At 43.7% G+C, this 14,486-nt stretch overlaps 1 protein-coding gene across 2 annotated transcripts in view; it reads right to left on the minus strand.

Moving 5' to 3' along the window:
• LOC135911326 (supervillin-like) overlaps positions 1 to 14,486 on the minus strand; it is a 174,012-nt gene that overhangs the window by 135,373 nt on the left and 24,153 nt on the right. For both annotated transcript variants that reach the window (XM_065443552.2, XM_065443553.2), the window contains exons 6-9: positions 13,488 to 13,576; positions 11,364 to 11,499; positions 4,317 to 4,429; positions 1,542 to 3,046 (exon numbers count right to left, since the gene is read on the minus strand). In XM_065443552.2, coding sequence (XP_065299624.2) covers positions 1,542 to 3,046; positions 4,317 to 4,429; positions 11,364 to 11,499; positions 13,488 to 13,576 — 1,843 coding nt within the window. The remainder of the gene's footprint in view (positions 1 to 1,541; positions 3,047 to 4,316; positions 4,430 to 11,363; positions 11,500 to 13,487; positions 13,577 to 14,486) is intronic.

A 14,486-nucleotide genomic window follows, 5' to 3' on the forward strand; every position in this document is an offset into this window, starting at 1 on the left:
TGTGGTTCCATTACTTTAATGCAAGCAAAGTATAACTGCTGACAAAGAAAACAGATTTTTCAATTTAACTCTAACCAACAGACTCCACTGCACATGAATGTATGCTCCATTCATATCTTAACTTCAGAATTTGTAATTCAGGGCTAGCATCCACACCATGCTTTGATAGGAGCTGCATGGGAGACGATGCATAAAACCTTTTCCTGCTTGTCATAAAGTGTGAAGTGGAATCTCTTTGTATTGTGCCAGCCAACCAAATGCCTGAAGTTCCCTGAAATGTACAATTACTAAAAAACACAAAAAGTATTTGGCTACGCTCATGATGATAATACTTCAGAAAAACTACAAAGCCAATATTAAGCTGGTCACCACAACAACAAATAATGTGAAATTCAGGCTTCCATTACAAATTTGCTTGCCAAGCCAAGACTTCATGGAATAGTAATTCAAGTGAGCCTTCTTGGAAAGGCGCATTATCTGTAGCTCATGCATCAACTTGCGGCTTGGTTAATTTCTGAGAACATCTATGATTTGAGCCAACTCATAATTCAGACAATCGAAAATTATGGTGAATTTCATTGAACGGGAAAAGCTTTAATCAGCCTGCTACATTTTCAGTGCATACCAAGCCAGCTAGTTCAAGAAAAGCACTCAACTCAAACCCTATGGCTTCTGCAGGAAGAGTGGCATGGCCAGAGATGGCTGGTGGGAGGCTATTTCTAAGGTGTAAATAATCTTACGAGTCTACCTTTAGTATCCAGAGTAGTTAGCATATACATGGACAGTTCTACAGAATTGCACCATGAACTTTGTCATGTGTACACACCTAAATACAATACCCGGCATGTGCAAGCACGAGAACTAATATTTCAGCCATGATGCTCAGGAGTAGCCAGGTTCTCAGTCGTGTATTTTGTACAAAGTTGTCTGTGCCCATATACCGTTTGTATAGGATAATTTAATTCTGACCAGCGAGATATTTATTCACCTTGGAACAATTCTAGCTGAAACAAGAATATTGGCCACCTTTAAAGAGGGAATTATGGAAAGTCGACAGTAGCTGTATGCGCCAAGTTTACATTACACGAGCAAGATATTTTCATTAGTCATACACATTGGCCTTATGTCACAATGAGCGGCAGTGCACCTGCCATAGCCTACTTCTGCCCCGCTATACTTGTCAGCCTTCACTGCTGCCTCCCAAAGCATTCTGCTATAATGCAAAAGCAATGAAATTAGCATTTCTTAAGCAAGCTAAGTTTTGTCACTTATCAAATTTCCTGCAGCGCAAAAGCAACTACAGGAAATTTTAAATACAAAAAGAGTGTCTCTGCCGGCACAAACTTTTGTAGCTTTGTAGTTTTCTAGTGTGATGTTAATTTAGATGAAGCTGCAAATGAATAATCAAATGACCAACCTGGAGAATAAACAAGCATATTATTTTTAGTACCAAGCCCAGTTGACGAGCGCCTCACATTTTCTTCCTTTTAAGATTACAATTATGTTCAAAATGTATACTGGGAACAAAGCTTTATACTTACGGAGACCTCAATGTGATGGGCCTGTCCCTTTTGAGGACAACCTCTTGAACTGCCGCTCTGTGTGGCGAGCCGTCAGCCTGAAAACCAGCGCCACGAGTTCCCAAAGCGCTGTCCAATGGGGGACAGCTCACAACCTTGGACTCTGACACTGAATGTCCCCCTTGTGGAGTCAAGGATTCTACCACAACACACTCTGCAGGCCTGCAAGGTTCAGGATTTTCTTCTACACCAGTCCGTACTGCAACAGCATTTGCAGCAGTTTCCACAAAACTGAGCACGGGTTTGGTTTCAAGTTCCGTGGAGTGAGACCTCCTTCGCACAACAATGGCGTCTCCTTTTTCCGGGGAATGCTCGTGGCTCCAACGCCTCTGCTGCTGGTTTTTGAGTATGGGCTTCAGGCGTTCCTCAGCATCCTCGTCGACAGACTTGCGCTTGAGGATGGGTTTTGGCTCACTATGGATGCACGTGTCCTCGTGCTTCTTGAGAATTGGCTTAGGCTTGGCAGTGTCCTCTGGCTTGGCAATGTCCTCCTTGCTTTTGAGGATGGAGTGAAGCTCGGGAGAGTGGTCTCTCTCTTCCGAGCTGCTTGAGCGATTCTTAAGAATAGAGTGGCGTGGTTTGTCGTCTTCCCTTGCGTTGGCTTTCAAAATGCTGTGTACGGACTCTGAAAATGAGGCACTCCACTCACTCTTTTTTTGAAGGTTCAATTCTTCGAGCTTTGTCTCAACGGTTATCTCGCCCTCACAAGAAACTTGTGCTTTCTCAAATTCTGCCTCCCCAAGCAGACTTTTACTTCTTTCTGAGGCTTCGAGCTGGAAACTTGGCTGTTCAGTTGCAAGCAAGTCTAATTCCTTTCTTGGTGGCCCCACTTGAACACTGCTCTGTGGATGAGAAGCAAGGTCGCTGCACAAACTTGAACCTAGACTGGACTGCACTGTCCCACAGCTTTCAGTACCTACTAAGATTCTATCTAGCGTTAGAGTGTGATGCGTCTGTGGTTGTAGCTTTTCTTGACTCCCAATGATAGGAGACGAGCTTTCCAAGGCAGCAGGCTTGCTCTCTACAGGAACATTCAAACCTGTCGCAGTGGTACTTGGAGCTCTCGTTGTCAATGGTGGCTGCTTTACAGGAGAGTACAACTTTGTCCAGGGCCTAAGCACTTCTGGCTTTGTGAACTGGTTTGAACTTTCGGACAAGCAGCTGGTGTCAATCGCTACACTAACACTAGGCAGTTGCACTTTGGCAACAGCACTTTTGGAACTAGAGGTCGGTCTATCAGAAGGCTGCAGGTACGATGTCGAGGTCGTGTGAAAGGTCACGCTGAACACTTTTGGCGATGTTGGCTCTCCCTTGTTGCATGGAACATCAGGGAGCACTGAGCAGTGCTTGTTGAAAGCAGTGGCTTGAGACTCTTCCTCTCCTGACAAAGTATTGCTGCAACTTGGCTCTTCCTCACCAAATGTGTCAAAAGCGTCCAATTGCTTGCCACCTGGCTGTGGGCTCACCTGTCATACAAAAAGGTGACAGCGCAATTATAGCAAGTGCTGAATATGTAGAGCGAGCCAAAGACAGGGCCCAACTGGTATAATAATTGGCAAGACAGTTGGTGTACATCCAAGGAGTCCTATAGATCGTATTAAATATACAGTATGGTCTTCTGTCAAAGAGAACATGCTGTTAGTATTCTGCCATCGATTATCACCAAGATATAACATAAAATATCAAGAAAAATTTTATGTATAAATGAAAATCTAATTCATTATATCAGCCCCTCCATTCGAATAAAGGCAAACAAATGCTCCAATTAAAATCGCTTTATTACTTGGGTGTACCCGTTAACTGTGCACTATGCTTTACACCTTGCCACCATAAAGGGTACCACCATAATAAAAACACTAGGTTTATGCATGCTGACATCTCACTTGTATGTCATGTTTGGAAGTTAAGGCAGCTGTAAACTAAGTGCTAGAGGCAACGTTGCTGCTTGTGAACCAAATACAATACATTATCTGGCAGTACAGTAAGCACTCTGAACATAGGAAAATGGTGGCATTCTGTCGCTCCATTAGCAGTCTTAAGAAAAGTAAGAACATTGTGGCAGCTGTGGGAATGACAGCTGTGACACTTTAATAATTTTTTTTTATAAAGAAAGAACGCAGTGGTAACAGTGCCACACAGGGGCTACAATTACCTGCACCAGATTCACGTTTTGACACGCCACAAAGTGGTTATTAACTGGTCATCGCATATGAATACAACTATATGCTCATTGTCCTGTTTCATTCAAAAAATTCAAGTTTTTCAACTTCACTGTGATGAAAAAAAGAAGAAGAAACAAGAAGAAACAACAGGTGTGTAGATATGCAACATGCACACACCTTGCACAAAAGACGTTATAGCAGATCTCATTGAGGGCACTTAATGGCAAATAATCTAGTTCATCAAAAGTTGAACCATTCCTTGCAAAATGAACAGCAACTACCAATAACAATTCCTTGCTTGCAGGTGTACACCCTGCTGTACTTTTCACGTTCACAAGCAATAAAAAGCAATGAACCCTGCAGTATGTCCCATACCATGTGTGCCAGGAAGGTTTGTGCAAGCTGTCAGCAAAAAGACTTATGTAGTCGTACCTTAGCACTTGAGTAGAGGCTGATTAGTACCCAAGCTCAGCAGTAAGGATTGCCAACGTCACAGTACCAGACAGCCAAATACATGGCCACAGTGCAGCATTAGCAGCAAGTGAAACTCCTCTTTGAAATGCGAGAAACTCACATGAGGAACAATGTTCTCAGCCTGGTCTTCTGCAGCATGACCAGACGGGGCCTTCTCATCACACGCCGGCTTCGAATCGCCCGAAGCACCAGGTCGGCGCGACTGCAGCTGGCCTACGTGCAAACAATCGTCTTGTACCAGCTGGTACCTTTGTCATGCTACTAATACAATATGACAAGTTATGCAATACAGGTTCACTGATCATTCCTCATCAGAGCCAGTCTAGTAGCACAGCTATCAATGAGTGAAACAGAAGTCAAGTACTGGAAAAACAGAAGAAAAATGGCAAGCCATTAGGGAAAGGAAAATAGCATTATGCAATGAATGCTTTTTGAGTAGATCAGGCTACTGAAAGTAAAAGCAATACAAACAGGAAACATTAGAATCTTCATGAGCCCGCTCCGAGAAACGCTACTGTGTCCACATTGCAAGCATTCAAGATCACTGAAATTTGAACAGAAAATGACAAACATTCAGTGCACACATTCATCACACATGCAGACAGACACACGAACATTTGAATGAAACTAGCTGCACAACTGAACCCTCATTCCGAAGTGGTTTTCAACACAGTTTACTATTTCAAGCAGTAGTAAGGAGCCCAACTAGATGGCAACAGGTAAGATGGCTATAAGGAAGCTGGAAACTCGCAGAACCACCACAAGTCTAAAGGCAAGCTGCCAAGGCATTTTTCTAAACTGCATTGGGACGGCTATAACAGGGAAGTTCAGGAATCAAGCTCTCATGGGGGACACGTCAAAATCTGTTATGATGTTTTAGCTAACGTGTTCATCCTAGAATAAGTGATGTTATGAGCTGGTCATAGAACAAGAGTGGTCAAAGGCAGCTTTAGCAACATAGAAATATGACCGTACCAAAGTACTTGTCATCTTGTGCTACTTCTATAAGAAGATGGAAATTTTGTTAAATGACAAAAGCAGGAAACAAACCATTACTTCTACCACATCTGCTACTAGGGTACTCACTTTCTGATGGAGTGAGGTATCAATTATGACTACGAAGAGACCAGAATAAGGAAGGATTAAAGGTGCGAAGCCTGGCCGTACCTGTCGGGAAAACACTTGAAGGCTCCTTTTCTAGTACACGTCTGACACCAAAACCTTGTGCACCCAGCACAAGTAGTAGGGTGAACACTAGGTCACTTCTGCAGAACTCCGAAAGAGCTGTCTGCGCGCGGGCTCAGCGTACGACGCAGCATCGCTGCATGGAGACTCGCCGACAGAAGGAAACTGGTGGATGGAGAGGCTAAGCGGGTGGCTGCCTGCTGGCTTTGAAACTGGGTTCTAGCCGTGAAAGCAGTTTCGAAAAGCAGGGCAACCAAGGCTGGGATGGAGGCGAGGGCTGTCAAAGGGGGAGGGGTGCAGCAGGGGAAGGGACCAAAAGGGCAGGGGAGCGCTGCTATTTTGGAAGCATGGCGGGGTGTCAAGTGAGCGCGCATCATGGCCAGACCCAAACAAACAAAAAGCGGCGAAGTGGAAGGGCCCACAATGCCAGGCACAGCAACAGCATCTGCCAGACTGTACAAAATCCAGCCCAACTGGGATGCAGCCAGAAAAAACTAGTATGTTATACCTGCACAAGTTTAAAGATGTGGTAGCACCTCTGTTATGAAAAACTTTGCCTCAGATGTCCAAAACCTGGCAAAAGCATGTGCAAGCACAAAGAAAGCTTAACACCCCACAAAAAGCAAGTGCTGTATCAATATTTCAAACTAATTTTTTTTTTCTCATATTACTGAATAGTTTGCCAGGCCCTGCATCTTCAAACTGCATAATTTAGAAACTCTTGCGAATGATCTTGAGAGGATAGACATACTCAAGCCACCGAAGTCCTCTCTTCCTGTGGGTATGTCAGTATGGCAGTGTACAATAAAAATTGATACCAGCTGTAACCACAATACTATGCGCAACAGTACAATACAATGTACACGGGCAGCACCTTGAGTTGCTAGGCGCCCCTGGCTTTGTGTAGTAAATGCTGCTGCTAGAAGCTTACCATGCATCCAACAAACAAGTGGAAAGCAATTGCTTCGAATACACATGTACATAGTACATAAACATAAAGAAAAACAATTTGGGTCCCTTTGAATCAGCCGTTTTCACAAAAGTGTGCTCATTTTCTAGTGTGAAAAACAATGCCACATGAATTCATCAAAAAATGTACTGCACGGAAATCCTTCTTTTGAGCTCATAGAAAGGCATGGCCATCTTGCTGGGGGTGATATACAGGGTGCTGCAGCCAAATAAAAGCCAAGCTGAGTCAATAACTTCTCAAAGGAACCTGTTTGGCAAGTCAGGCGATACTTGGTTGTCTGTCTTCTTCCACAAGGAAAAAAAAAAAAAGAAGACATTCCAGCCTGTGAAACCTAAAATTCATAAAATCTTGCGGACACAACCCTAAGGTGACATCACTCATTTTTTTTAAAACTTGCCTCGAACACATGCTTCATATGGGATGCATACCAGACTTGTACACAAGACAGAAAAAAATGCAACCGATTAGAATTACCGTATTTGCACGTAAATAATGTGAGGGAGGTCTGTCAGTCTCTCAGAAAAAGAAAAAAATGCGCATTACAAATGTAACGAAAAGCGATGCTGCAAAGAAACAGGAAAGGAAGCCTAAATGAGGATGCTTGTCGAGCCTTAGTTTAATTTTCTACTGGAGCTTGCAGATACAAAGTTTCACAAATTAAAAATAAAAGACTGCACAAATTCACAGTGGTAACTCCCATCTCGCCACTCGCGCTCGGTGGAGTGGCAAGTATGGAGCGCACAGCGAGTAGGCAGAAAAGATAAAAGAAATATGCATTATGTTCGTGTCACAAATAGGGATGCTGAATTTCTGGAAATTTTGAACTTTTCCAGAAATTTTGGAAATTGAGAAAAATAGAAATTACAGTTAAAATAGCTGATGTTTATAATACTGGCAATGAATTATGGTGCAATAATTATGCAGAAAACACCAATAGAATGGGCACCTTGACCTGCCGAACCCAGGGGGCGTCCTGTATTCCGTTACATTTGAAAATTACACGCCCTTTTCAAAAGAAAACAGGAAAGCATATAGTGAAGACATTTGAAAACTGCACTGCCATTTTCGTATCACCATTTCCAGAATTGTATGCTGCACAGCAGAGAATGGCACGTAAAACTGTACGTGCAAATTTGAATTTCTTTTTTTCACTTTCTCTGTGCTGAAAAAAAGTATCTTAAAATCTTTTCAGGTTTTCTTGGCCTTTACATATGTATTCACAATTCCAAATATAACACAAGGCACATTCCGAGGCCAGAAATTTCAAGAACAGGAACTCGTTATATTTGAGCAAATACAGGAAATACTTTATTAAAAATGTAATTCATTACAGTTATCAATTACTGCACCACGAAAGTTAATCGACTACATCTACATCCTTTCCGCTGCATTTCTATTAACATTGTACAGGCACAGTGAATAGAACAAGCAGGCCTGGCACCTTTAGTACGTCCTCTGCAGCCCTTCACACATTGTTTAGCTTAATTAAAAGTTACTTTTCAAAATTTGTCGGTTATCTTGCCCGATTTTCTTGTGAAGAAATCGGCTAGCGACACTGAAACTAGCTCAATGCGCACTCTGGAGGAAAGGGCAGAGTTATCAATGAACACCGTAAGCAAACATTCGCAGCCATTCCACACTGTGCTTGTGCGCTACCAGCGGAGCTGTAAAAAAAAAAAAGACAAAGCACACCACTGAGCATAAAAGTTTACTTCTTTTGGGGCTTTTCCCTTCCGTCTCTGTCAAATACTCCGCAAACATGCGCGATCGCTACTAATAGCAGCTCAACCTGTCGAAGTGTCGAAACTGAAACATGCCAAGATCTCAAGACACTGGCTTGCTCGCAAGAAATTCATAACGACACCCTATGCCGCTTGACGATGCATGTGTCTGTGGGGTAATGGTTTCAATGTCAGGCTTCAGTGGTAGAAGTCCCGTGTTCTAATCCTGCTGGCAGAAGATTTTAATGTTTATTCCACAGCACTTTGTCCTTCTGGCTTTTAACGTCTCTGACTTTGTAAATTCATCATTTTTCAACAAAGTTTAGGCAAATCCATGTACGTCCCGCAATTCCCATGCTGATGGAACCACCCTGATTGCAGCTCCCGTAGGCACTAGCACCAGAGTTCCCTCTAGCAATTATTGTATGAAACTATGTATTCAGCAGTTTCTTGGCTTTCCTCTTGCTATGCCAGGTGTCAGCACATGTCTTGCTGGCTTGCTTTGCCTAACCATAGAGGGCGCAGGAGTTTTTAGGCACAGACACTAAAAAAAAAAACGTATGGGAGGGTAGACATATACAGCTCCACTATAAGTATACCGTATAATCTCTATGGTCACACCCATGTGTGGACTGCATCCTCAACTTGGCCACCCAATATTTGGGGGAGAGAAATTCCAACCAAGAAGCTATCACGTTTAATGCACTGTGATGGCGCACATGACTCAGCAATTTTTTTTACACCGCTACTAAATAGAGAGCTGCACTTTGACTTCCTACATCCGGGGCACAGCCATGACAGGCTCCTCCACGTTTCCCCATAACAGCACGCAAGTCGCCAACCTTATCTTGTCTTTGCACACTTAGTTTTCGCTGCCAGCTGCTTCGGCTCATCTGTCAGCTCTTGAGAGTAGCAATGGAGAGGAAGCATTTTACGGCATACAAAGCTGCACTAGAGCACAAGGTTGTTGCGTACGCCTAGGAGCATGGCAAGCATCCGCCCGCAACTTCGGCATCGATACCAAGTGCTCACGTTGGTGAGCGTGCCACAATGAACAAATCGAGGAAGGCATTCCGTGGGAAAGCGAACAAGCAACCCAATGCTTTTACATCTTAGCGACTTTGGTGTGTGTACAGACAATTTTCTGAAGCAGGTAAAATCAGTATAAACTTGCTCAAAGCAAGCACCCCTCTTGCACGATTGGAAGAGTTCGAACAGAAGGCTTGGGCACTAACTAGCAAGATTTGCTCGTAAACAGATTTAATTTTTTTTGAAACTTGACACAACATCCACAAAACCGTTTAAAAAATCCCAAATTCATAAACTTCAAAGAAAATTCAGGATCATTGGCAGTTATGCAAAGAAAAGAAGGCAAGACACTACGGGTGTTGTCCATGCTATGCCATGATCTGTTCATGTTTTTTGTGCTAGAATGGCTTCCCAGCAGTAATGACAAGGAGGGAGCCATTTACCATCTATAAAAGTGGAATAACCCCACCCACTTTAAAGGGGCCCTGAACCACTCTTTATTGAAGTGGAGAAATGCAGTTGGAGTTGAAGTAGGCTATTTCAGACATACCTTACCACAAAAAGTACTTCAATGCATTCAGCAGAAGTGGAGTTATTGGCAACCCTTCACGATGCTTCTGCTCCTTCTTCAATGCCTTGCACCGAAAGGCTATGGTGGAGTGGGGCGTACACACAACGCTCCACCTACTGAAGGTCACCATGGCACACAGTCTAAACTTGATTTTGGATGTTAACGTAGAGACCACTACTGAAGATTTTGGCACTTACGATGTTCCAAATATAAGCCAAATGTGGTTGTGCTCAGTGAGCCACAGTGCTTAGCCAATGGACTCATCGTGGCACCCACGGCAGCCGCAGTATCTATGCTATGTAGCATACCACAGCTACATGCAATTGTAGTGCGCAGTGTTTGCTTTGTACACGACAGGGCTTATGTTTCATTTTCACTTTATTAATTACTACTCTCCACCTTGCGGGTTTCAGCAAAAGTATTAGATCAAACTCTTGCTTTTGCTTGGAGTTGTCGATAAGTTCAACTCCGCCCTGCCATCTGCTAGCCACCTGGTTAGCTCAAATGGTAGACCGACTGCCCTGGAAAGGCGGTGGTCTCAGGTTCAAGTCCCAGACCAGGACAAATTTTTCAACTGCGAGGCTTTCCTTTTGAGTGGGTTTGATTGGGTGGATGTCCCGTTCTCTTTATTAATTATTGCCACCTTGCAGGTTTCTGCAAAACTATTACATCAGGGCTTGAGTACGTGCTTGCGCTCATATGTTCATGTGCTCCATGCTACGTGGTGCAGACCACCTTTGTCTTTCATCAGCGTGACTGACAGATAATAGCCGCATCCAACTAACACATGTGGAAACACTATCAATAAGTCTGCGGAAGTGTAACCAGGAGCGGCCAAGAGTGAGGATGTGCCGGCAAGCGTGCGTGTGGCCCAAGCTTAAGTTTTGCAAGGTGTAAGGCTAGTTCAGCATTCAGGAATACTAGCCGAAATTAGCAAGACCCAACGATTACAACACCAATAAGCAGGGTGGCCAAAGTTTATTGCCTACGTGGGCGGCCGCGGCCAAGCGTAAGCACACTGCAGTCTGCCTCTTTGGAGACGTGCGATTATCGAAATTCGGAACAAAATTTTCGCTTACTTCAACCCGTTTGTTAAACTTCGTAAATAAATATACACAGTAACAGTAGGAAGACGCACGCTGCCGAAACACCCTAAATTGATGTCAGCTATTGGCCAATTGCAGCCACGTATGGGAATCCACTATATTACAAAATTAAGCATCCAGAAAAGAGTGAGGAGCAGGCTTCTGTTGAAAAGTGTTTAAGAGATAGGTGGCCTTGAGCTCTGCTTGCGAGCTCCATGTGCAACGCACAACTACAAAACTTAGCCATGGTGTTCACAGCAGTGTAGGCTATCCATGGACTGTTTTTTCACCAAGTCCGAGGGGTGGTTCAGGACATCTTTCATATGAATATGTGGAAGGAATGCACAGGAGTAAAAGAAACAAGTTGGTCTCCGAGAGAAACTCAAACTTTAATCATAATAATGAACGAGTCAGTGGCCTAAGTACAAAAGAGGGTTTGTAGTGAGGGTCTCTTGCACAATCATGCATGCATACACACAAAAGCAATAAAAGCAGCCTTGCGATTTTGTCAAATACATAGGTTGACGCAGAACAAAACTTGACAACTCTGAAGTAGTAAGGTTCCTGCTTTTTGTTGTCTACTTACCCATTGAGCCTCGTGAAGGGGAGTGCCTCACAGCTGCTGGTGGTTTCCGCTTGATGGGGCTTTTTTCGGCAGTTGGTTTGGAAGACCCAGCCACAACTTTGTTCTCTGCTCTGCTGCTACCAGAGAAAACTTGAGCCTGCACACCAAAGCACTGGCCTAAGATTACATGTAAGGAACATAATTAAAGCTAAACAGTTAACATGAAAAGGAAGAGTGAAGACCTTGGGATCAAAACTGCATGGAGATGGGACAGGGTGGTGTCTACAGGTAGCCCCTGGTGCAGATATGTGTATTCTTTCTTCTGTGTTCTGTTTGGTGCTGCTTTAATTCTATGGAAAACATAAGGCTAGCATGAAATTTGACAGTAACTCATAGCCGAGCATCAAAATATCCTTTTACTACACTGCAGTAAATTTTGCTCAGTAGACTGATGTGTACGTTTGGTTTGCACATCAAAAATGTTTAGGCAACTCTGGACAATGTACACCCATATGAAGTATTTACTTTAAAGGGCCCCTGAAACGATTCTGACAAATTTTGTAGACGTGTAGGGTACAGCTAAAGTTAATCATTCGCACCACAATTTGTGTGAAGCGTCTCATATTAAGAGAGCTCTAGATGATTACAAGTTACCCTCTTCCATAGGCATGCATTTTCTCCTCAACTCGTTCACCGAGTGATCGGGGCTAAGTTCCACCTTCACTGGCTCTGCGTCACGATGGCACATCGTGTCATCTACTTCCAGTTCTCTAGGAGCGAGCGCACGAAACCTCTCCAACCTCTCCAGCAGCTGCTTGGCAGTTGATCCCAAGCGAGAGCTATCAAAGCAGCGGGCGTTGTGAGCATTCTGTTGCAGCACCGAACGTGTCTGGTACTCCGGTAACCACAGGCGAGCTGGGTGTTTTGACGGATGGGTGGAGGCATAAACTCCAGCCAATGAAGCAACGTTAGCGAAGACGTACGTAAGCAGCCTGATCAGTTTGCATAGTCCAGCCACCTGTTGGCACAGAGCTTAACGAGCCAAAGAAAGAGCTAATATTGCTTTAACCAAGTGGACAGCACTTTAAGCATTTGCAAAAACAGCATGTTAATAATTATGCTTCTGCAAAAAATTTGTGCCAGCAACAAAGAATACATTTCTTTACTGCTACTGTGTTTGGTTGAGCTCTGTGCCACCAGGTGGCTGCACCGTGCAGATCATTCATGTTTGCACTTCCACTCATCCCATGAAGCGGCATGGTCAAGCAGCCAGGCCCTGTCCCCTTGCTTTCGTTTACCCGAATACTGGACTCGCGAAATGTTATTGTGGTAGTAATCCTCCGGTGTAAAGTGCCAGCCGCAAACGTGCAAATCCTGGCACCAATTGGATACCGATAGTTCGATGCGCTGCAGCCATCCTGCTCGTGTGCTGCCTTGCAGAGGGACACGATGTTGCAGCTTGACATATTGCCAGTCACTACATTTACAACCCACAACACATGCGATTCATGGTGCTCACGAAAAAACAGACCGATACTGAACGCAGAGCTCCTGTCAAGACGGAGCGCATTGTAACACAAGCAGACGGCACTTGCTGTGTGCCGAAAGTGTTTAAGTGTACCGAGGAATTGTGCTTGCACATTCTCTTTCTCTTACTTTCTTTTTATAAAAGCAAATTAACTAACATTCCAACTATTACAAACAACATTTGTTCACCATTAAGTTGGAAAAATTATCGATGACGCACCCTGGGCAGCCAATCGAATAGCTCGCCCTACTGACGTCATTAGGGCAATTTAAGTCAAATGAGCAGGCGCAGCTGAAAATTCAGCCTAGCAGTATGCTGCGATCGGCAGTGATGTACATTTTTAAAAACTTATAAATGACACGCTTCACATGGAGCACTTAGATGCGTCAATTAATGATCAGCAACTCAGTACATTTGTACAAGATCGTCAAAATCGTTTCAGGGTCCCTTTAAGTAATGCATCAGGCAAAAATTGCACACCAATGTTTATGGAGAAAAATGACAATAATTCAACAGCAAGAATGTTATGACCTGCAGTGTGGATGTTATCAGGATTCCAGTCAGTTTGCCCCGTTTTTGTGCACAATGAAACAACCCAGATGCGATCCTTCCCTTACCCTTGCTGGGATGTTGTCATTCAGGTCCAGGGGCCTCAAACTTTGACGCTCCCCACGATGTGGCAGTTCTGGCTTTGACGGTTGTTCGGCTGCAATAGTATTGTGAACAGTGAAACACTACTTGACAAGAGAAAGCCTGGATGCAATCATATACAGTTGACGTCCATTAATTCAACTCTGATGGAACTGACTAAATTTACTGAATTATCTGGCAAGTTGAATTGAACAAGGTGCAGAAAAAATGTCAGCACACTTCCGATTCATTTGGAAGTATTTGCCCGATTCTGACATGCCCCTAAATCGGATGTGCCCACACTTTCTATATGGCCAAAGTGAAAAATAACTAATAGATAACATTAACACTGCCAAACAAGGAAGTCTAACATAAACCCAATCTTTTAGCAAACAAAATGGGCAAGGGTCTAATATGTTTAGCACAGCTGTGCTCGGTTTCCTAAAGTTAGCTGTGCCGCAATACTGCCGTGTTATGCAACAAAGCACTGAAACGCAGTTTGTGGCTTAATTTTCCTGGGAAAAAAAAAGTTGCACATTAGGATCGGATAAATACCGTAACCAGGCAGTGAGCTACCATTATAGTTCGAACATATTCCTAGGGCAGGCCCAAAATATGAATTTTCGACAGGAGGCAACACACATTCACTGTCCCCTAAGCACTGCAGAGAGATGCTGCCAGTAAAGGGATCACTATTGGGGTCACCAAAAGGGTCAAGTGCATGCGTGCAAGCTTGGAATTCGTTCCCAATGCATAACAAGGAGCCACAAAGAAAAACCTTCAACCAAGGCTAAGAACAATGTGCCCATTCACTGCAAGCTATAGATAGCTTGCAGTGAAGTAAATATAGTGAGGGCCACGCTAATATTTTTTTTGATAACTTTGAATCTTGCCTTTTACTTTGTGCTTTATTCAGACAGCTGCTGATTACATGACATTATGGTGCCAGAATTCGTCGAACACACTACAAATCATTATATTCCCTT

This window comes from Dermacentor albipictus, chromosome 1, assembly GCF_038994185.2.
Source record: "Dermacentor albipictus isolate Rhodes 1998 colony chromosome 1, USDA_Dalb.pri_finalv2, whole genome shotgun sequence".
Lineage (NCBI taxonomy): Eukaryota > Metazoa > Arthropoda > Arachnida > Ixodida > Ixodidae > Dermacentor > Dermacentor albipictus.